We start from the raw sequence: 21,994 nt of genomic DNA on the forward strand, positions 1-21,994 counted from the left end.
CAGTAGAAAGAAGGGAGAAGCATACCAACCAGAAGAACCAGGTTGTTGAAGCCACCAGAAGATGGGCCACATGGAAATTTTTAGGTGCTCGGTGGAGCTTGCATCTCATGTATCAGGGAATGGCAATATTGAAGTTCCTGGATTTGGGTGAATCTCCAAAAACGTATCAAAGGACAGAAAGCACCAGCATTTGGACATTTGCTACAGAAGGGACAACGACCTCAATTTACAAAAGCCTTTTCTTCGCACACCTAAACTGACCCCGAAGGAGCTCAATGTAAAACTAGTGTGGGACATAAACAAGTAAAAGGTGGAGGAAGTAGGACAAAATAGATCATACCCTCTTCCTTTCAACCATATTTGTGGGTGACTCAGGCCTAGAAGATGTTTTAAAGTGATTTAGAGGTTTCCAGTTCAACATGTAAAGAGTTTGGAACTTGAAAATCAGTCACTCCCATCCTGACAACAAGAAAAAGCTATACAAACAGAAAGTCAACAACTCTTCTTAGATCTGTCAGAGAATTGTCACAGGGCAAACTGCTGTCCCCCCAAACTGTAGTGACAGGTGGATAAAGAGAAGCACAGCTTACTGGGAGCAGAAGCCAGCAGTGGGAGCCAGTTTGGGTAGGAACACTTTAAAACTGTGATTAATGAATTGTTGGGCTAGATTGACAGTTAAAAACTCCAAGTAATCACAGTTGTGTTTGGGAAGGTGGAGAGTGGCACCCACACTTCTGTAAGTTTTGCCTCCAGGAGCTCTGCCAGGTTAATGCGTTTTTAAGATGCATTCCCACATCCTTATAAGGAGTCTCTCTCTCTCTCTCTCTCTCTCTCTCTCTCTCTCTCTCTCTCTCTCTCTCTTTCTCTACCTCTATCTCTTTCTCACACACACTCATTCTACATTGCTTTGATAAATCTTAGCAGTGAGAGTACAACTATGTGATTAGTCCTGTGAGAGATCTAGCTACTCTCTGAATGAAGAGGTGGTCTTGAAGACTCCCCAAACACAATTATACATTCTCAAAAGAAAATGCAAGCAATGAAGACTGATCCCAAGATACCTCACTGCCAGAATCATCAATCGGATTTTAAAGAGCTATTATAACTATGCTCAATGACATAAAGGAAAGGACACTCATACTGAATGAAAATCCAGGAAATTTCAGCAAACATAAAAACTATGCTAAAGAACTAAATGGAAATTATATTACAAAAAAAATAGAATATCTGAAAAATTTAAAATCTACTGGATGGGCAGAATGGAGATTGTGAAGAGAGAATCAGTGAACTTGGAGAAAGATAAATACAAAAATATCATAAATATGCACAATAGAGTCAAGCTGCTTAGAACCAATAATAAAGAGAAAATCTTGAAAGCAGCCAGAATAAAATAACATGTTAATACAGGGGAACAATGATCCAGATGTTCCATTGTTTCCTCATCAGAAACCAGGGGCTGGGAAAGAGTGGATCATTTTTAAAGAGCTAAAAGAAAATGTCCATCAATACAGAATTTTGTATCTAGTGAAATATCCTTCAAGAATAGTGAAATAAACATTTTCATGTAAAAGAGAAATAACAGAATCCATCACTGCACTACAAGAAAGGTTAATGGAAGTGCACTAAAGGCAGATGTAAATTTAGATCTTCGGGGAGAAGGAACATTGGAAATAGAAAATACTTCAGTAAATATAAAAGTTTACTTTTCCTCTTAATTTCATTAAAATATATATAACTATTTGAAACAAAAATTATCCCCCTTTTTAATGCTATTTTTTCCAAAGTTAATCATGGTATTGTTTTTTTCTGTTAGTTATGTAGGTGGGGGTATAATTTCTAATCTGGAGGAAAGAATGAGGCTCTGAGTCAGTAGATAGAGCTTTTCAGTAGTGACAGTTCCCCTAAAGATATAGGGGTGGAAAACATAGGTAAGCTAAAGTCTCCCACAGTTACCAAAATAAGGGTTTTATTTTTTGTGGAGGATTTCCCTGTTGGTCTTCCCGCTCACCCCCTGGGCAATTTTATATCTTTTTTACAGCCACAGTGTAATGTCAAGCTTTGCTATGTGATATTTTTCTCCCACAACATGTATTTGTTAAGAATTGACTGCTTGACAGAAAACCCAAATAACAGCAGTTTAAATAAGACAAGTTTATTTCTCATACACATAAATGCAGGACCCCAGGATTACTTTTATGGCTCCACAATTATCCATGACCCAGCTTTCTACCTTTTTGTAGTTCTGGTAAGCCCAGTATGTGCCATCTACATCTAACCTTTATGCCCACATTCCCGCCAAAAGGAAGAGGGAAAATGTCCTTTAAGAATTTCCCAGCCATAGCTGGTTTGGCTCAGTGGATAGAGCATTGGCCCGCAGACTGGAGGGTTGCAGGTTCTATTTCAGTGAAGGACACATATCTCTGTTGCAGGCTTGATCCCTGGCTCTGGTCAGGGTGCATGCGGGAGGCAAACAATGTGTCTCTCTCACATCAATGTTTTTCTCTCTTTGTCTCTCCTCCTCCTTTCCACTCTCTCTAAAAATCAATGGAAAAATATCTTCCAGTGAGGATTAACAACAAAACAAAACAACAAAGAATTTCCCAGAATTTGTTCACACCATTTTTGTTTACATCTAATTGGTCAGTAGACCAATAACTACCATGCTACTAAAACCTGGGAAATTTGATCTTACTTCTTCTAGATGACCTTGATCTACGAAACAAAAGGGAAAAAGCGTCTTTGCTTTAGGCTTCCATATATATTATTTCCAGGAAGACACTTTCCAAGCAGATTGCTCACTTTCTTCAGGGAGCCATTCTCAAGATGTTAGCCTGGGATGAGATTCCAGCCACAGTGTGTCTGAGTCCAAGGTAGTAGTTTCTGTTCAGTTGGCCATCTTGAACCAGAAGCTTCCCTCCATGGAAAAAGTGCTGGGGAATTGCTTTAGGGACTTTATAAGAAAATATATGTACTGTCTAAATAATCTTCTTAACTTTTATATCTGTTTTGTATTTGGGGTCTGCTGGAGTAAAATTCATCTGAAGAAAGCGTTAGTCTGTGGAAGTTTGAAAGCTATGATCAGTACCCTCTGCGGATAGCATAGGCTCACCACTGGGCAACTATAAGAGCAGATTTGGCCTCTTCCCTCTGCAGTTCTAGGCGGTCTGTGGTCTCCAGGAAGCAATTCAACTGAAATGAGCCATCTACTCCATCCCTGTTGTTATGCTTACTAATCCAGGGACAGCACCAGATACCTGCACGAAGGAAAAGCTTCTTAGGCCTTCCTTTTTTATTTGGCTTCAAGATAACCAATTCAGTTTGTAGATTTTATTGCATAAAGTGAAGTGTCTTGAGCCTGTGTACCTCTTACTCATGCCAGTGCTTACAGGGTTAGATTCAAATACAATGTACAGCACAGTGCTATTTAGATTTGCAGTAATTTTATTTTCTATAACTGATCTCCTGTTTTATAGCTCTCATTTCTGCTAAGGGAGATTTTTGTTTTAATCCTTAATTTTACCATTTAAGACCAACTTTCTTTTACAGTGTAAAATGGTTTCCTGCTAAATGTTTACTCATCCCAATAACTAAACTTTCCATTAGGAATACATCCTGTCAGACAATTGGCCCCATTTCTAACTTTTTCTTCTCAAGAGAGTATTGTGTATAGGGGAAACTCAAGTATCTTCATGGAGGTGGTGCAGGAGGCCTCTCTGTTCCTCTGGATTCCTGTTGGACTCCTTTGCAGTGAAATTTCTCCTGTCTAATTACTGGGAACCCTATTATAGGGTACATGGAGGTATGGACTGCTCTTCCTTTTGGTCATTGTCCTAGTATTCATCACTATTGTTCAACAACACTTGCCTGTAGTTTTGCAGTTCCTTCAAACTGATCTTTATGCCAATACTGTAATGTTTTGATTACAGTAGCTTTGTAAGTAGTCTGAAATCAGGGAGTGTAATGCCTCCAGCTTTGTTCTTCTTTCTTATTATTGTTTTTGGCTATGCAGAATCTTTTGTGGTTACATATAAATTTTAGGTTTGCTTTTTCTATTTCTGTGAAAAAGTCATTGGAATTTTGATAGGGATTTTGTTGAATCTTTAGATTGCATTGGGAAGAAAAGACATTTTAATAATATTAATTTTTCTAATCCATGAGCACAGAATATCTTTTCTTTGTGTCTTCTTTAATTTTTTTCATTAATGTCATAGTTTTTAGTGTGCAGGTCTTTCACCTTCTTGGTTAAATTATTTTCCTAGGTATTTTATTCTTTTGTTGCAATTGCAAATGGAATTGTTTTCTTAGTATCTCTTTTTGATAGTTCATTATTAGTGTATAGAAACACAACAGATTTTTATACATTGATTTTTGTATACTGCAACTTTATTGAATTGATTAATGCTGACATTTTTTTGGTAGCATCTTTTAGAGTTTTCCCATACATACTATCATGTCATCTGCAAATAGTGACAGTTTTACTTCTTCCTTTCCAATTTGGATGCCTTTTTTTTTTTCCTTGCAATTATTCTGGCTAGGACTTCCAATATTCTGTTGAATAAAAGTGGCAGGAGTATGCAAGCAAGTATGCATGCTTGTCTTGTTCCTGATCTAGAGGGAAGCTTTCAGCTCTTCACCATTGAGTCTGATGTTAGCTGTGGGCTCATCACATATGGCTTTTATTATGTTGATCTATGTTTACTCTGTACCTTTTGTTGAATTTTTACCATAAGTGGATGTTGAATTTCATCAAGTGTTTTTCTGCATCTATTGAGATGATGTTATTTTTATCCTTCATTTTGTTAAGGTGGTGTGTCTGCAGTTGTTGAACCATCCATACATTCCTGGAATAAATCCCACTTGTTAGTGGTATGTGAGTCTTTAAGTGCATTGTTGAATTGGGTTTGTTAAGATTTTGTTGAGGATTTTTGCATAAATGTTCATCAGGGATATTAGCCTGTAATATTCTTTTGGCATCCTTATCTGGTTTTGATATCAGGGTAATACTGACCCCATAAACTGAATTTGGAAGTATTCCTCCTCTTCTACTCTTGGAAGAGATGGAGAAGGATTGACATTAATTCTTTGAATGTTTGGTAGAATTAACCAGTGAAGCCATCTGGTCCTGGACTTTTGTTTGTTGGGAAGATTTTTTTTATTATTAATTCAATCTCCTTACTAGTAATCAGTCTGTTCAGATTTTTCTATTTCTTCCTGAGTCAGTCTTGGCAGTTTCCATGTTTCTAGGAATTTATCCATTTCTTATAGGTTGTCCAATTTGTTGTCATGTAATTGTTCATAGTAATTGTTCAAAGAAAGAAGATGGCACCCGTCAGCCTTTGACCCCGAGAGTACTCAAGCATGCCCCTAGATTTGCAGTAAGTTAGATGCCTTCCCCTCAGGCTAGTACTTTAAGATTAACATTGAGCTTCTCATAGAAAGTATGGGTGATATTGACTGCTTCTGCACCTGACCCTGAGGAGAAAGAGTTTGGAACTCTGAGCCCTTTAGGAGTCATCTTTCAGATCACTAGGCTCCTTGGACATGAGCGCTGTTCGTTTTCAAAGCTACATATTTTGGGGGCTCATCACTCAGGTGCAGATCTTAAAAGTTGGGATGCCCAATGTGGGGCTCAAACACTTTGCTCCTCAAAGAGAATCTGGAGTTTTGAGTTCCATTCTCATTGCAGGTCATAACACAAGGGGTAGCGTTTTTTGGCAAGATGGGTTTCAGCCCATCTGCTTCATTGTGAGGTTTTTTTTTCTCATTTGCATGACCACTCATTTGCATGTAGTGATCACTCAGGTAGTTTTTACATTTTTTTTTCCCCTCAAAGGAAATTGCTCTACCTATAGCTATAGTTTCAACGTGTTGGTGGGAGGAGGTTAAGTAGATCTCTCTATATCACATCTTGGAACAGAACCACCCTGTGTCTTTATTTAAAATTTGGGCCAGTTTTTTTCTACAACTCATTTATGTATTATCTCAACTAGGGCTATCAATACAGACCTCAATGAGACCTTAATTCCCTTGAGAGAGAATTCAATTATCTACTTATGGAGAGCCTGGCACAGAGCCTGGCTTATCATAGCTGCTTAATAAATAGCACCAAATATTAACTCCCAACTGTTCTTATTTCTAGTCTACTCTATTTCCACTTCCCTACATGGTTCCCCCCATATAGGATATTTCAGGGCCCAAATTCCAACTTGTGGTGATCAGACTCCAGGGTGGCTCCCGTCATCTTTACCTCTTGATTCACACTATTGTGTGATTAATCCCTCCCTCCTAAGCCCGGGTGGGATGAGTGACTTGCTTTTACTAGTAACCACTAGAATTTGGAAAAGGTGATTAAATATGCATGGTTATATGCATTTGATTATGTTACATACTAGAGGCCTGGTGCATGAATTCATGCATGGGTGGGGTCCCTCAGCCTGGCTGGCGATCAGGGCCGATTGGGGGGACCAGCCAGCCAGGGGGAGGGGCCGCAGGAGGTTGGCCGGCTGGGGGGAGGGACCATGGAAGGTTGGCCCACTGGGGAAGGGGGGAAGGGACCGTGGGAGGGTGACCGGCCACAGGATGTTGGCTGGGTGAGGGAGGTTGCCTATGGGAGCACACTGACCACCAGGGGGCAGCTCCTGCATTGAGTGTCTGCCGCCTGGTGGTCAGTGCGCTTCATAGCAACCAGTCGTTCGGTCGCTTAGGCTTTTATACATATAGATGGTTGTAATATTGATTGTGCAAGGATACTCTCCCTCCCTTGCTGACCTTAAGAAAGCCAGAAGCCATATTGGGGAAACTCAGATGAAAGGAAACTGAGGCCCCAAGTCTTAAAACCTGCTAAGTAAGGAATGTTATCAATAACTATGTGAGCTTAAAAGGGGATCCTCCCCGAATTGAGCCTTAGATGAGACCACTACTAGCTGACATTTCCATTGTAATCTTGTGAGATCCCAAGCAGAGATCCATGCTTAACGATGTCCAGACACTTGACACACAGAGACTATGAGATAATAAATGTATGTTGTTTTACGCTGCCAAGTGTGGTACTATTGTTATGCAGCAATAAGTAACTAGCACAGATTTTTACTCATGCAAGTAATTATTACAATATTTTGAGAGGGAAAAGGTTTTACAATGTTTTGGATTCTTTAAATTCTGGAGAAACAAGAGTGTACTGCTTTACTGATGGTGCTGTTGAAAATATATCTCAAAGGCAAGACAGATAGTTTTTGTTTTGTTTTTTATCATTATGTGGACTATGCTGGTCTCAGTTCCTATTAAAACCTAAGAGCTTTCAGGCATCATGTTAGGAATGTTTATTTGTGGAGATTCCACCTACAGCAGTGTTTCTTGTTCAGTTGGGTAAAACATAACATAAAATCTTAATCTTAAGTGTATAGTTCAGTAGTGTTGTTTATTCACATTGTTGTGAAACAGATCTCCAGAACTTTTTCATCTTATAAAAATGAGAAAGTCTACCTATACCCATTACACTAATCTTTTTCCATCACCATAGCCCCAAGTAACCACCATTTTACTTTGTTTCTATAAATTTGATTACATTAGATATGTCATAGAAGTGGAATCGTATCTATTAGTGTTTTTTGTGACCGTCTTATTTCACTTAGATAATGTCTTCAAAATTCACTCGTGTAACATATGACAGGATTTTGTTCTTTTTAAAGGGTGAATATAGCTTTTTAACATTTTTATTATGAAATATTTCAAGTATAACAAAAAGCATAAAAGATCTTAAAGATTTTTTTGTAGTAAGATATACTAATTACAAATGATCTGAAGTTCTCTATGACTCACAATTTTATCTGAAGTGGAATTAATAGGACATTTTGAGTAAGCTTGTATTGGTAGACAAAATAGTTTTTCCTATTTCTTGTTTGTTAGTTCTATAACAGTGTTAAATCTGAAACATACATTTCCATCTACATTTTATTAAAAATTAATTCATACTGTTTACACATAGTAATTGCTAAACCAATAATAAAATAGATACCTCTTTACAATTACAAAAATACAGTTAAGAAGAATAGTGAGGAAGATAATATTTCACAGGGAGATAATATTTTTGTAGTAAGCATATGGTGAGTTACGAAGTATTTATTTCTGTTGTTAACACATACAAATGCAAAATTATTGTGAGAAAGGAAACTGTTTTTGAAATACCACTTCTTATACTTTAAGAAACGTATCAAGTATGGAGTCAAAATGATCTGATAAATTAGTAACTTGTCATTTAACATTTCCAGTTATAAATGTTATTGCACTTATGACTACAGTAATTTCACTGAGCAAGTATAGAAGAGAATTCAACTGCCAGCTCTTCTCTCTTTTCTATTTTCCTCTCCTTCCAACTCATCCCATTCTCCTCTTGCTATACTTCTTTGAAAAGGGAGTCATAGAGAAATGCCTACATATATTTTGTAAAAATTACAGAAATGTAAGAACAACAGAAAACATGATATTCAATGTCATATGGTCTAAAATAGTTTGTGATATAAAGCTTCTCCCAGATGGCCTGTAGATTGCTCAATAGTCTAAATGTCTTCATTCAATAGCCGTCTTTCAAACAACTGTGTTTATTAACTGTCAACTAGATGAATGACTTTGTAGTAGGTATTTGGGGAGACTATTGTATAAAAGAAGACTTCATGTTATACTGTAAGGCCTTTAAAGTTTTTAGAATCTAATATCAGGCACTGATAGGAAGGTTATAGTGCGTATAACTTTACTTGGCATATAGGGTGCTAGAACACATTGTTTCCTTAGTGTGTGTAATGTAATGGGAATAAAAAGTAACAGAAACCATAGATAAGGAACTGTAGAGTGAAGATGGCTGGAGTCAGTGTTGAACATAATTTTATGAGAACGATGGTTTCTGGTTGGGAAAAAAGGCAAGCGTGTAGCTCGAGCCAAGAAGATGGCTGGCAGTTGCCTGAACATGGAGCCATTGGGTATAGGATCTGAAAGCATGTGATTGGAACTGATATTTAAAAAGTCACTATATGCAGAGATGTGAATAACGCTATACTTCAGAAGAGTGCTTTTTGTGGCTATGATTAAGATAAACTGGATGAGGAAGAGGCTATTGGAAAGAAGTCTGGTAAGACCTGGATTTGGAATACAACTACAAAATTAGGTTTAAATTTTCAGATGACTCTCAGGGGCCCATGTGACTCCATACAACTTAACATCCAAATGTTGTATTTAAAAATCTTTAGGGGAAGGATTTTCAAACATTTTGTCTGTTGTCATAGATACTTCAAGACTGAAAGAAGAAAAATAATTCAAAGGGAACACGAGATGGCAGCAGTTATTATCATCTAAAGAGAAAGATTGAGGAAAGAAAAACATTTGAAATTATTTTTAAAATAAAAAATGTGGAGCAATTTATTCTTTATGTGCTATATTCCTTTTCAGTTCTGAGATTACTCAGTCTTTGGTTTCATGCTTCACAGCACATCTGAGGTTCATCCTGACTGTAGTAAAAACCCTACTCCATTATATGTGATTATTTCCTAAAATAAAGCTGTTGCTGTTTTCTGCAGATTACTCTTCCTCCTTGGTATCTGAGGCAGAAGAGTTCTGGATGTTGCAAATTCGTTTTAAATGTTCCAACATTACTTTTTCTTCCTCTTCTAGTTTTTCATCCTTTCTCATTTCCCACCTAAAAGAAAAATCACATCTTAGTGTTTTTGTAATGTCCAAACTACAATCAACACTCAGTTATTGAAGACTTAAAAATGTTCATTCACTGGTTTATTGAGGCGCCTGTTTCTCCTTGTTTATTCTTTTACCTACTGTCTCTTGGGCAACACAATTAATTAATTGGCACTGATTAGCGGAGTGGGCCAGGAGAATGGGAGAGGAAAATAGTCAAACCAGCTCTACTCCAGAGTATAGTTTTAAAGCATTGTTTTAAATGAGGTTTCTGTATTTCTAGAATGTATATGGCTTACCAGGATATACATACCTATAAATAAAATTTAGAATTAGACATTAAGAAGCAAATACTTTTCCCACACCGATCAACCTATCAATAGATTTAAATTGCAGAGGTTTATCAGGAAGACTTTAGCAGCAAGAAGAATCTGAAACTAAACTGAATATGCCTTAAAGAGGGGTCAGTCTACTCCTAGAAATAAGATCAAATTTGAAGTAATCAAGATAAATCACCCAACAAAAGAAGCAAATGGTTAGCAAGGTTCCGCAGATTATTTGTTAAAGGGAAAAAAAGAAAGAAATTAAAGACTTTCTAATTTTGTATGGTTGGGAAATATAGGAAAAAATGTTAAGAATATGGAACTAAGTATGTATATAATCTTGCAAAGTAAATGTTATCACAATAACCCAAATACAGTTAACCCTTCCTTCCCCTTCTTCCTCTCTCATATATGAAGGCCCAGGACTGGTCAGGGCGTACTTATCTGTATATATTTCCTTTCTCTTTTCCTCCTATTTCTACCTAAGCCATCCACCATGATATGCTATCACAAAAGGATTTTAAAAGCAATGTTGATACATCCTAAAAGACCCTCTGCTGTAAGGTCTTCAAGGGCATAGGATTTCTTGTTCTAATTAAATCTACTGGGGTGATGTTAGCTAATAACATTATATAATTTTCAATTGTACAATTCTATAATACATCATCTGTATATTGATTGCATTGTATACTCACCATCCATAGTCTAGTCTCCCTCTGTCACCATATATTTGACCCCTTTACCTTCCTTATCCTCCCTGCAGCCCCCTTTTTCCTACAGTTTTCTGAGTCTAAGAGTTTGTTTGTTGCTTTCTTTTTATAACCTACATATGATTGAAATCAGATGATTCTTGTAATTATCCAACTGTCTTATTTCACTTAGCATGATATTTTCATGGTCCATCCATGTTGTCACAAATGGCCATTTTTCATCCTTTCTTATGGCTGAGTAGTATTTCATTGTATATTGGTACTACATCTTCTTTATCTAGTCATTCATCGAAAGACACTTTGGTTGTTTCTATGTCTTGGCTACTGTAAATATTGCTGCAGTGAACACAGGGTACACATATCTTTACAAATAAATGTTTTTTAAATTTTCATGTAGATACCCAGAAGAGGGACTGCTGGGTCATATAGTAGCTATATTCTTAAATTTTTAGGAGCTTCCATACTGTTTTCCATAGTGGCTGTACAAGTTTACATTCCTACCAGAAATGTAAGAGGGTTCCCTTTTCTCCACATCCTCTCCAACACTTATTTCTTGTCTTATTGATGATAGACATTCTAACAGGTGTGGTTTTGATTTACATTTCCTGTAAAACTAGCAAAGTTGAGAATCTTTTCATATATCTAATGGCCATCTGTATGTCTGTTGAGTTCCCCTGCCCATTTTTTAATAGAATAGTTTGTGTTTGTTGAGTTATATGAATGTTACTTATATATTTTGGATTTCAATATGTCCCTTATCAGAGGTATTGTTTGCAAATATATTCTCCCACTTGGTTGATTGCCTTTTGTGTTGTTGATGGTTTGTTTTGCTGTGCAGAAGTTTTTTTAGTTTGATGTAGTCCTATTCATTTATTTTTGCTTTTATTTCCCTTGCCTTTGCGGTCCACTTCACAAAAGCCTCTCTGAGACCAAGTCCCATACATTTAGTATCTTTGTTTTTGTCTGTATATTTTATCATTTTAGGTCTTATATTTAAGTCTTTAATCTACTCTGAGTTAATTTTTGTATATGGTGTCAAATAGCAGTCTAGTTTCATTCTTTTGCGTGTGGCTTTTCAGTTTTCCCAACACAATTTATTGAAGAGGCTTTCCTTTCTCCATTGTATGTTTTTGGCTCCTTTGTCTAAAATGAGTTGCCCATATTCATGTGAGTTTATTTCCAGCTCTCAATTCTGTTCCATTAGTCTCTGTGTCTGTTTTTCTGCCATCACCATACTGTTTTCATTACTGTAGCTTTGTGGGATAATTGAAGTCAGGGTGAGTGATACCTTTGTTCTTTTTTCTTGGGGGTCTTTTTTGGTTCCATATAGACTTGAGGATTTTTTATTCTATTTTTTTGAAAAATGCCATTGAAATTTTGATGGGGATTGCATTAAATCTGTATATTGCTTTAAGTAATATGACCATTTTAACTATGTTGATTCTTTTAATCCATGAGTACAGAGTATCTTCCATTTCCTTTTGTCTTCTTCAATTTCTTTCAACAATCAATGTCTTGTAGTTTTCAGTATATAGATCCTTAATTTTCTTTAAGTTTATTTCTAGGTATTTTATTCTTTACGTTGCACTTACAAATGGAATTGTTTTCTTCATTTCTTTGTCTGACATTTCATTGTTAATATATAGGAATGCAATGGATTTCTATACACTAATTTTGTATCCTGCAACTTTACTGTATTTGTTTGTTTCTAATAGTTTTTTGGCGGAGTCCCTCTATTTTATTATAGTTAGAACTTCTGAATAACAAACAGCCTGTCATGCATGAGGAAATATATCAAGTTGTTTTTGTGGTTTGGTTTGAGTGGTGAAAAGAAAGCATGGGCATTGTATTTTCATAGAAAACTCCTGTAGGATCCTGTTCCCACACAGGTTTCCTTGTTGAAGGGCTAGGTTCAATATGCCCTGGCCAACCCTGGGAGGTGGGATATGTAAGGGAGAAGGAAAAAGGAAAGAGTGGAGAGAAAGGGGGGATTTTTCTGAGAGACCAGACCTGGGTTTAATTTACATTTCTTCTTTATCCTCTGCCTGGGATTCTCCTCATCTCCTAGCACCAACTTTGGCTGAATCTAAAAACTGCTATTTCTGGCTGTCTTCCTTTCTCCATATGTTCCCATGTAATCAGAGTTAAGTTATTGATCATATTGGTTTTAACAACTTAAAGGGTAGAGACTTTTCACCACTACACTGTTCAAAGCCATGTTACAAGGGAGAGTACTCCCCAAATCTGTATTTTGGGATTTAATATTTAACCCATAAGGTTACCTAATACTGCTTTCATGGAATTTTAAAGAATTGTCCCTACCCATTTTATATTGGTGAACCTGGGCATCATTAATTTGCATGTTAAATTGAACTCCTTTCAAGAAGGAAAATAAATAATAAAAATACTTACCTAGTACTAACTTTGTGTTAAGCATTGTGTTAAACACTTGACTGTCAATCCTTAAATTCTTACTACAAAATGTTATCCCTTTTCTACAGAGGAGTGAACTGAAGCACAGAATGTTAATGTCACGTCCCCAGGTATCTTTGATTTGAAATAAAGGAGTCAACTCTGGAGCCTGGGCTTGTAAATGCCACACCAACCATGGTTTTAAAACCATTTTACAGGTATCATTAATTACTGTTAACAATAGTTTAAATATTTCATTTCCTGAAAAGAACTTTCTAAAATTCATATACTCTAAAGAAATCCAAATGTGGTAAATCGGGTATGCTTTTTTCTCTCATGTAAAGGTATTAATATTGTACTGAGTAAATGAATTATTTTCTGAATGTCAACAAAATATGTAATATGCACATAAATATTTTGATCATTGTCTCTATGTGTGAAAACTGAAAACACAGTTTTTCTGCTTCATTAAAAAATCTGTATAATTAATGTAAAATAAATGAATATATAATAGAATCAAAGCTTCATGACAATTACAGGCACTTCACAGTATAATTGAGCTGTTAGTGATTAATGATGTTAGGCAAAGTTACTTACCTACCACAAATTTCTTACATATCCTTTGTGCTTATTCATAAAAAATCATTTTATAAGACAATAAGAAATTATAACAATGATAGGAGAAACTAAGTAATAAACTACATTTCCCCTAATATTTTACTTTTAGTGATTAGAAGCATTAGGGGTTTGAAATGTATGTTTATCACAAGCATTGCTATTTTTCACATCTCTAAGTTCTTAAGAAAAATTTATCTCTAATTCCATTGTAGTTTTAGATTTTGTTAACACAGTTAAAGAACAAATATATAAAAAAAAAACTATTGGAAGAGAAAATAATCTATCAATTGTTAAACACAATGGACTGGGCAATCTATTTAAAATTTCTATCCCTAGTTTCCTCTATATATTTGAAATCTATAGTGGAATCATGTCCCTACAGAAACCAGAAAATGTCAGAACCAGCACATTCAAGTTCTGCCTAAATCAGCTTTATGAAGTAATTATATTTTTGTTTTTTCCTGACTTAGATAACCTGTTCTCTTTCACTATTGCTAAATTCCCCACCTGCCTACTGTTGAAAAGGAACTGTACCCTGACCCCTACTACTACTGGTGGCAGTGAATATGTTGTGTCTTAGTGATGAGCAGAAAAATCTCACAAGACCCCCCAACTCATCTGTACCTTAATCTTAACTATCTCTGGAATGTGTTCCAACTGTATGGCTCCTGCATGGGTAGATGTGGGAGCTTGGACCACCCTTGATTAGGGTGTCTCTTTTCCTATCCTAACACAACAGGGGACCCTAAAGCCTTGGCTGAGCTACTCTAACAGAAGTAGCAGGCACAGCTTTGCTCACCAGCACTCCTCAGATTGGCATGTGTGTTCTCAGCCTTGGTGGGTCTTCCTGGATTTACATACACATTCAGCCTGATCTTCTGTATGTCTGTGAATAGTAGGTGATCTTATGGGGCTCTTACATGTAGCAGACCATGGCTAAGAGCTTTCTATTTCTGCTCATGTCAATGTGCAGTGGTGGATTTAGGATCTTTAAAATGAGACCTGGTGGGGTACAAAATAAAAACAGTCACTGATCAATGAGTAACTGTTCTCACGATCAGTTTGACAGAATATTTTATTTTGAGGGGCTTTGTGGCTACTGTGTGTCAGAGCCAACTAGGAGAGTCATGCCTGGGGAGTGGGTAAGCATAAGGTATGTTCTTGGTAGTATGGATACAGGCTGTCACAGAAGCAAGTCCTGGGGCTCCTTACTGTAAGAAAGAGCAGTCAACAGCGGACAGGAGGAGGAAGGCCAGAATCGGGAGTGTGAGGAGTTCTCCGAGGCATTTATTGTGCCTTCTACTAGGAAAAGTATCTAAAATTTCTGAACTCAACAGTATCCTGAATAAGAACATAGGCCCTGGAGTGACTCTATCTTTGGGTTGAATCACCTTTGGGCAAATTTTTTAACCTCTCTGTGCCTCAGGATTCTCATCTATAAAATGGCATCAGAATTGTTTGATAGGAACCCAGCCATGCTCATTGTTTATGTATTGCCTGTGACTGATCACACTCTGTAATGTAAGAGTTTAGTAGTTGTGGCTAAGACCCACTAAGACTGAGTGTCCCACAAAGCCTACAATATTTACTGTTTGGACTTTTACAGAGAATGTTTGCTGCATGCTCTTGTAGAATGGTTGTTCTTTTTTTTTTTTTTCTTTTTCTTTATTGATTAAGGTTACATGTGTCCTTATCCCCCCATTGTCCTTCCCCTCCTCGTGCCCTCACATCCCTAGTGTCTGTGTCCATTGGTTATGCTTAAATGCATGCATACAAGTCCTTTGGTTGATCTCTTCCCCTTCCCTCCACCCTCCCCTGCCTGCCTTCTGAGGTTTGACCATCTGATGGATGCTTCTCTGTCTCTGGATCTGTTTTTGTTCATCAGTTTATGTTGTTCATTATATTCCACAAATGAGTGAGATCATGTGATATTTATCTTTCTCTGACTGGCTTATTTCGCTTAGCATAATGCTTTCCAAGTCCATCCATGCTGTTGCAAATGGTAGGAGTTCCTTCCTTTTTACAGCAGTGTAGTATTCCATTGTGTGGATGGTACCACAGTTTTCTAATCCACTCGTCTGCTGATGGGCACTTAGGCTGTTTCCAAATCTTAGCTGCTATGAACATAGGGGTGCATATATCCTTTCTAATTGGTGTTTCTAGTTTCTTGGGATATATTCCTAGAAGTTCTTTGCAGTGGCTGCACCAGTCTGCATTCCCACCAGCAGTGCACGAGGGTTCCTTTTTCTCTGCATCCTCGCCAGCACTTGTCAGAATGGCTGTTCTTAACCAAGGGTGACACCGCCTCCTTACAGGGAAATATGGAGAGTATTACTGATTAACATCATCTTGAGAGTGCTTCTGGGACCCAAGACAGAGATGGCAAACATCTTTAATATGCAACAACGCCAAACAATAAAGAGTTGTCTCCCCAAATGTTAATAGCATCCCTGCTGAGAAGCATGTGCTCTAGAATCTCCAAAATAAAATTGAGTCATCCCTATCTAGTTTGTGATTTTAACTGAAATGGTTTTAGTATTTCGCTGCTTAGAATATGGTTTGCTAAAGAGTGGAGGTTAGAAGCCAGGTGCTGGATTTGAATCCTTTTTAAAAGGTGTGGCTGTGGAAAAGCCAGATACTGCACCTCGGTTTCCTTACCAATAAAAGTGAACAGTAAAGTGTCTGCTTTATAGACTTGCTATCAGGATGAAATGACTGTGTACACATAAAACATAAAATAGTGCACGGTTTGCCCTAACCAGTTTGGCTCAGTGGATAGAGCGTCGGCCTGTGGACTGAAGAGTCCCAGGTTTGATTCCGATCAAGGGCATGTACCTTGGCTGCGGGCACATTCCTGGTGGGGAGTGTGCAGGAGGCACCTGATTGATGTTTCTCTCTCATCGATGTTTCTAACTCTCTATCCCTCTCTGTAAAAAAAAATCAATAAAATAAAATAAAAATAGTGCATGGCTCACAGCAAACACTCAATGAGTGATAACTTATTGTCACAATTATTTGGCATATTGGTTAAAGTTACCAGTAGCAGAAATCCCGATTCTGGTGGATTAAACCAATAGGGAGTTATTTTTCTCATATAACGAGAAATCCAGAGGTGCCAGCATGGGTTACATAGCAAGGCTGACGTCTCTGTGAATCTCATGGTTCCAAGATGGTTATTGGGACTTCGGCATCATGTCCTTGTTTTGAGGCAGGAAAATGGAGAAAGGGGCACACAGGCTGCACCTGTCCTACTTATTAGGGAAGTAAAACCGTTTGCAGAATCCTGACGGCCTTTAACTGTGTAATATTGGGCAAGTTTCTTAACCTCTCTGTACCTCAGTTTTCTCATATGTAGAATAGGGGGTGTTAACAGTATATGTCTAATGCATTATTGTAAAGACTAGGTAAGCTCTGAATTCATGAAATGTTGATAATTATGAGACTCAAGTTACTTGTATTAACTGGCTTCCCCAGAGCTCCTGCCTTGGTTTCCCTTCTCCTGCTCTGTGCCCTTCACATCGTTTTATCTGACAAATTTTCTTATAAATTATGTGGGTAAAATGAAAATGCTAATTATTATGCATTTCTATGATCATGTTGTCGTTCCCTCTTTTCTTTCTTTCATTTCACAATAGTTCATTCTGTTCAGCCTAGCATGGCCATGACTACTTTTGTTTTCCCACAATCCCTTCATTGTAGTTTTCAAATACATTGTATAATGATGGCATTCAATCATATTATTGGCATTTCTCCTGATACACCAATAAACATATAAAATGTAACTTGAAATAAGTTTCCTGATTTAATATTATTATTAAACATTTATGTAGTACTTTATATTTACAGAGTGCTTTACAATTATTTATTAGTTAATTGTACTGTTAAACAACATTAACCATCTGGCCAAATTAATGATTTCAAATTGTCCTACCAGTTGGTAGCTGAGAAGTGAAAAATGAAGTCATATTGGATTTTATTATCTTCCAACAAACCTTTTTGTCCTTCTCTCCTCCTCTGCACAACAGCACAGACTGGCTTCAAAGGAAAATTCAAATCAGAGGGGAAAGGATGTCTCTGTTCTCTTTTCTCTGTTGTCCTATAAATGTGGGATTTCCTCAGGACTCAGTCCTAGACCATCTTTTCTTCTCCCTTGGTAAGCCTCACGTGTACACACACAGTCAGCTGTTGTCTCTCCATCTGTAATTCATCTCTCTCCCAGGCTGTAATTCAGTATCTTTAAACTTCATTTTTGTCCCAGGTTTTCTAAATTCAACATTTTGATTGTCATTTTCACTTCCACTCCAATTATATTCATCATTTATATACACCCCCCCCCCCCCCACACACACACACATACTCTAACACAGTGTCTTCTTTGTGAAGTAGTCTGAGGTAGTTTTAGGGAATAATTCTTGTTCTTAAGTCATTGGAAAGGTAGCAACATTAATGACAGAAAGAACCCTGATTTTTTGAGCAATAAAGCCATTATTAAATTCTATGGTACAAAAGAAAACTATAGAATTTGATGTTCTTCTTTAAAGAAATTTCTATAGGAAGGTGATGCTGAATCACACTTAGTCCCAAAGGACAAACTTTAAGAAAGAGACAGGTACAAGGCTATCCTACATTCCTGGGTATTATGATTCATGAATAGTTATGAGAAATTGATTATAAACCGCAAAATCAGCTTTGAATGTAATCACCTTGAATATAAATGGCACTATTTTTTGTAGCTATTCCTTTTTTATCCACATAAACCACAGAATTAGAGAGTTGTGTCTTCCTCTGGAAGCAGGTCTTTACAATTCATACTTACTTACCTACCCTCTTTCTGATATGTTCTCCAGATGATCCCAGTCCACAACCACTTTTGCCTAATGTTTTAAAAGCTAAGTTTTCAGAAATGTATATAGTCCAGTCCATCTCCTATAGCATACATTTAGTGGAGATGGAGAAATCAACATTATTCATTTCATGTAACCTAGATAATTTATTTATTGCTTAGCTTTATCTTCTCTAAAATAGAATAATTAAAAATTTCCTTGTACACTGCAATTTTTTTATTGTTGATTGTATTACAGATGTCTCCCATTTTCCCCTCCTTTGCCCCCCTCCACTCAGCCCCTGCCCCACCTTAGGCTTTCTCCACACTTACTATCTGTGTTCATGAGCTATGCATATATGTTCTTTGGTTAATCTCTTCCCCTCCTTCCACTCCTTTCCCCTCTAAGATCTGTCATTCTGTTCCACATATCCATGTCTCTGGACCTGTTTTGTTCATCAGTTTATTTTATTCATTAGATTCCACATATAAGTGAGAACATGTGATATTTGCTTTTCTTTGACTGGTTTATTTCCCTTAGCACAATACTCTCCAGGTCCATATGTGCTGTCACAAAGGGTAAGAGCTCCTTCTTTTTAACAGTGCAATTTTTAACACTTTAAAAGTTTTGCTTTTCTTTGAACTTGGTATTGAATCTCAATAGTTAAATAAGAGGGGTCCTACATGAGAGTTACAAGGCTTTATACCATTTTCTGTAGGGGCATTTAGGAATGAATGGATTTGATAAGGGAGCAAAGAGAGCTTTATAAACTTATTTATGACTTAATTAAGTTATTCCCTCAAGCTAATTAAGGTATGCTAGTTTGGGGAGAATTCAGTAGAAAATAGAAAAGCATTAAGAAAATTTATCCACAAAGAAAGGTCAAGAACACTTAGTAATATCATTGATTTTTACTGCTTACTTTCATATTTAAAGACAGATGAAAAAAATGTTATTATAGAGGTTTCCATGAAATGTAAAGGACCTTCCATTTTTATTGAATACTATAAATGGTGGTCACATCTTTGTCTTGGGAAGTTATACAACATAGGTTTTTCTTAAAATAACCAAGAGAGTTATTCCAAGTCCTCACAAATTGTTTTCACCTAATTTAACACTTTAATATCCAGAAAATAAGGTTTATTTTACAAAAATATATCACTGTTAATATAGTATACAACTTAGAACCTCTGCCACCCAATATTATACCAACATTATATATATTCAATATATAACAAATAGAAATAAATAGAATAGATATAAGTATATAGAGAAACATATAGAAATAAATATAGTATGTCTATTAAAATCCATGCCTAGACTATTAAATATCAATACTTGCCATAATGAATTAGCAGTTTGGTTCCTTGTTTCAACCAAGAATCTACACTAATAATAGACAAACATGGTAATTGACTGTACCTTCGCTATGCCCATCATTGGCTGATCAGAGTGATATGCAAATTAACCGCCAACAAAGATGGCAGCTAATTTGCATACTGCGGGCAGGGAGGGCCAGGCCCCCATGTGCGACCTGGCGGCGGGGGCCCACTCCCGTGTGCGACCCAGGGGCTGGCGGGGGCTCAGGCGAGGCGATCGGCATCGCTTGCCTTCGCCTGAGCCCCGACCGCCCACTGGGGACACAGGACCCACTGAGAGAGAGAGAGAGAGAGAAAGAGAGAGAGAGAGAAGCGGAATTTGGCACCCCGCATCCCTCCCTGATCGACCACTGCAAGGGCTGCCTTCAGGCCGCAGCTCCAGGTCCCTCACCCCCACCCCAGGCCCGAGAGCACAGTGATGGGCAGGGGAACCCAGGGGTTCCAGAATGCAGTGCGAGGGGCAGGCACGACGTGGGGGGGGCTGTGTTTACACCGCCAAGTTACACACTTCTGCCCTGGCCTGTGCATCCCTCATCCTTCCCCTCAGAGGCCCAGCTCCTGCCTACATGCTTGCTGGGCAGGCCCAACTGCACCAGGGAGTGAGCCATGGCAATCGGGATGGCCACTTCCTGGGATGGGACAGCCGGACCACGGCAACTCATGAGGGCGATGAAGCCCGTGAGGCATGCGCAGCCTTCAGGCGGCAGGGGTAGCTGGCCAAGCCGAGTCTGGCTTCAGTGGGGCCAGTGGGAGCCCGAGGCCACTCCAACCCCCACAGGTCCTGGGCGGACAATAGCTCAGAGGAGAGCGGTGTCTCCATGCATGGTGCCCAGGGGTGGCTGTGAGCTGCTGCAACCCTGCCCCATGCTTCAGGGAGGGGGAGAAGGCTTGCAGCCACCAGCACCCTAGGCTGCACTGCCTGTGCCTCAGCCTGCCAGGTTGGCAGGGTCCAGAGCAGGTGAGCTGCTCCCTTCCCCCAGAGGTAGAACAGGGAGGAGACCGCTGGGTGCAGGGAGGGGACCTCAGCTGGGATCCTCCTGGTGTGGGGAAGGGGCCCAGCCTGGGCCCAGTGGGGAGCTTAGGAAGTCTGGCTAAGCAGGCGCTGGTTCATACCAACTCTTACTCTGCCATCTTCCTCCAGCTCTTCAAGCCAACCCCCCTGCCCCACCTGCCAGGGGGAACAGGCTCTGGGTGACCTCCCTGAGCTCAGACTGTGGACCCAGAGACCTCAAGGAAGAGTGCCCAGCCGGGCCCGGGCAGGGGCCAGTGCAGAACTACCAGGGCAGAGTTGCTTCGGTATCTCGGTGAAGTTTGCAACTGACCCAAGGAGGAAACCCGAGAGGGGAAAGGCCGGGAGGCATGAATTGCTGGCACTTTAGCCACTTGAAAACAGCTCCACTTGGAATGTGAGGCGGTTGTATGTTCAGCTGAGAAGTGAGGGGGCTGAACTCCACCGTCGCTGGGCTCCTGTCAATCCGAGGCCCAAGCGTCCACCACAACAAGGAAAGAACAGAGTGAGGGGCCCAGAGGAAGGGAGGACAATTGAAGAAAACAGTGTCTAGACTTTCCCTAGCCCTCTCCTTCTTTCTGCTGCCTACAAGAGCCCCAGGCCCGGCCACAGTTCTGTCTCCACCTTTTAGTCCCCTATTCTCCAACCACAGAGGAAAGAAATAAGGAAGGAGTCTGTGCTGCCTTCAGAAAGTATCTATATACCTGATTGGCCAGTTGCCTTCCACAGAGGGAGGCCAGACTGCAGCTTAGGCCCGCTCCCCACAGGGACACCAGTAGGACATCGTGTGAGGGCTCCCAGACTGTTAGAGGGGGCAGGCTGGACTGAGGGATGCCCCCAGAGTGCACAAATTTGTGTGCACCGGGCCTCTAGTTTGTTACATAATTATGATAACTAGCTATATTTTCAGTTTACACAGCTATTTCTGCGGGAATTTAAATGAATGTTCTTTTGTAAGGTAGTAGATTTCTTTTGCTACTGCTAATGGATTGTTTCCAAGCTCAGGAACAAGCAGCAAAACCCTTAATTTGAATTTATAGCC

The 21,994-nt window shown here is 38.7% G+C and overlaps 1 protein-coding gene across 2 annotated transcripts in view; it reads right to left on the bottom strand.

The window, feature by feature from the left end:
- Positions 1-7,813: 7,813 nt before the first annotated feature.
- The window catches only part of KIAA0825 (KIAA0825 ortholog), a 362,385-nt gene continuing 348,204 nt past the window's right edge, over positions 7,814-21,994 (bottom strand). Inside the window, exon 21 of one of the 2 annotated variants that reach the window (XM_070412335.1) lies at positions 7,814-9,685. In XM_070412335.1, the coding sequence (XP_070268436.1) occupies positions 9,568-9,685 (118 nt within the window). In that variant the 3' untranslated portion in view covers positions 7,814-9,567. The remainder of the gene's footprint in view (positions 9,686-21,994) is intronic. The other variant, XR_011471210.1, reaches the window with a different exon arrangement.

This window comes from Myotis yumanensis, unplaced genomic scaffold, assembly GCF_028538775.1.
Source record: "Myotis yumanensis isolate MYYU_CA2020_CCGP unplaced genomic scaffold, mMyoYum1.0.hap1 SCAF_4, whole genome shotgun sequence".
Classification (NCBI taxonomy): Eukaryota; Metazoa; Chordata; class Mammalia; order Chiroptera; family Vespertilionidae; genus Myotis; species Myotis yumanensis.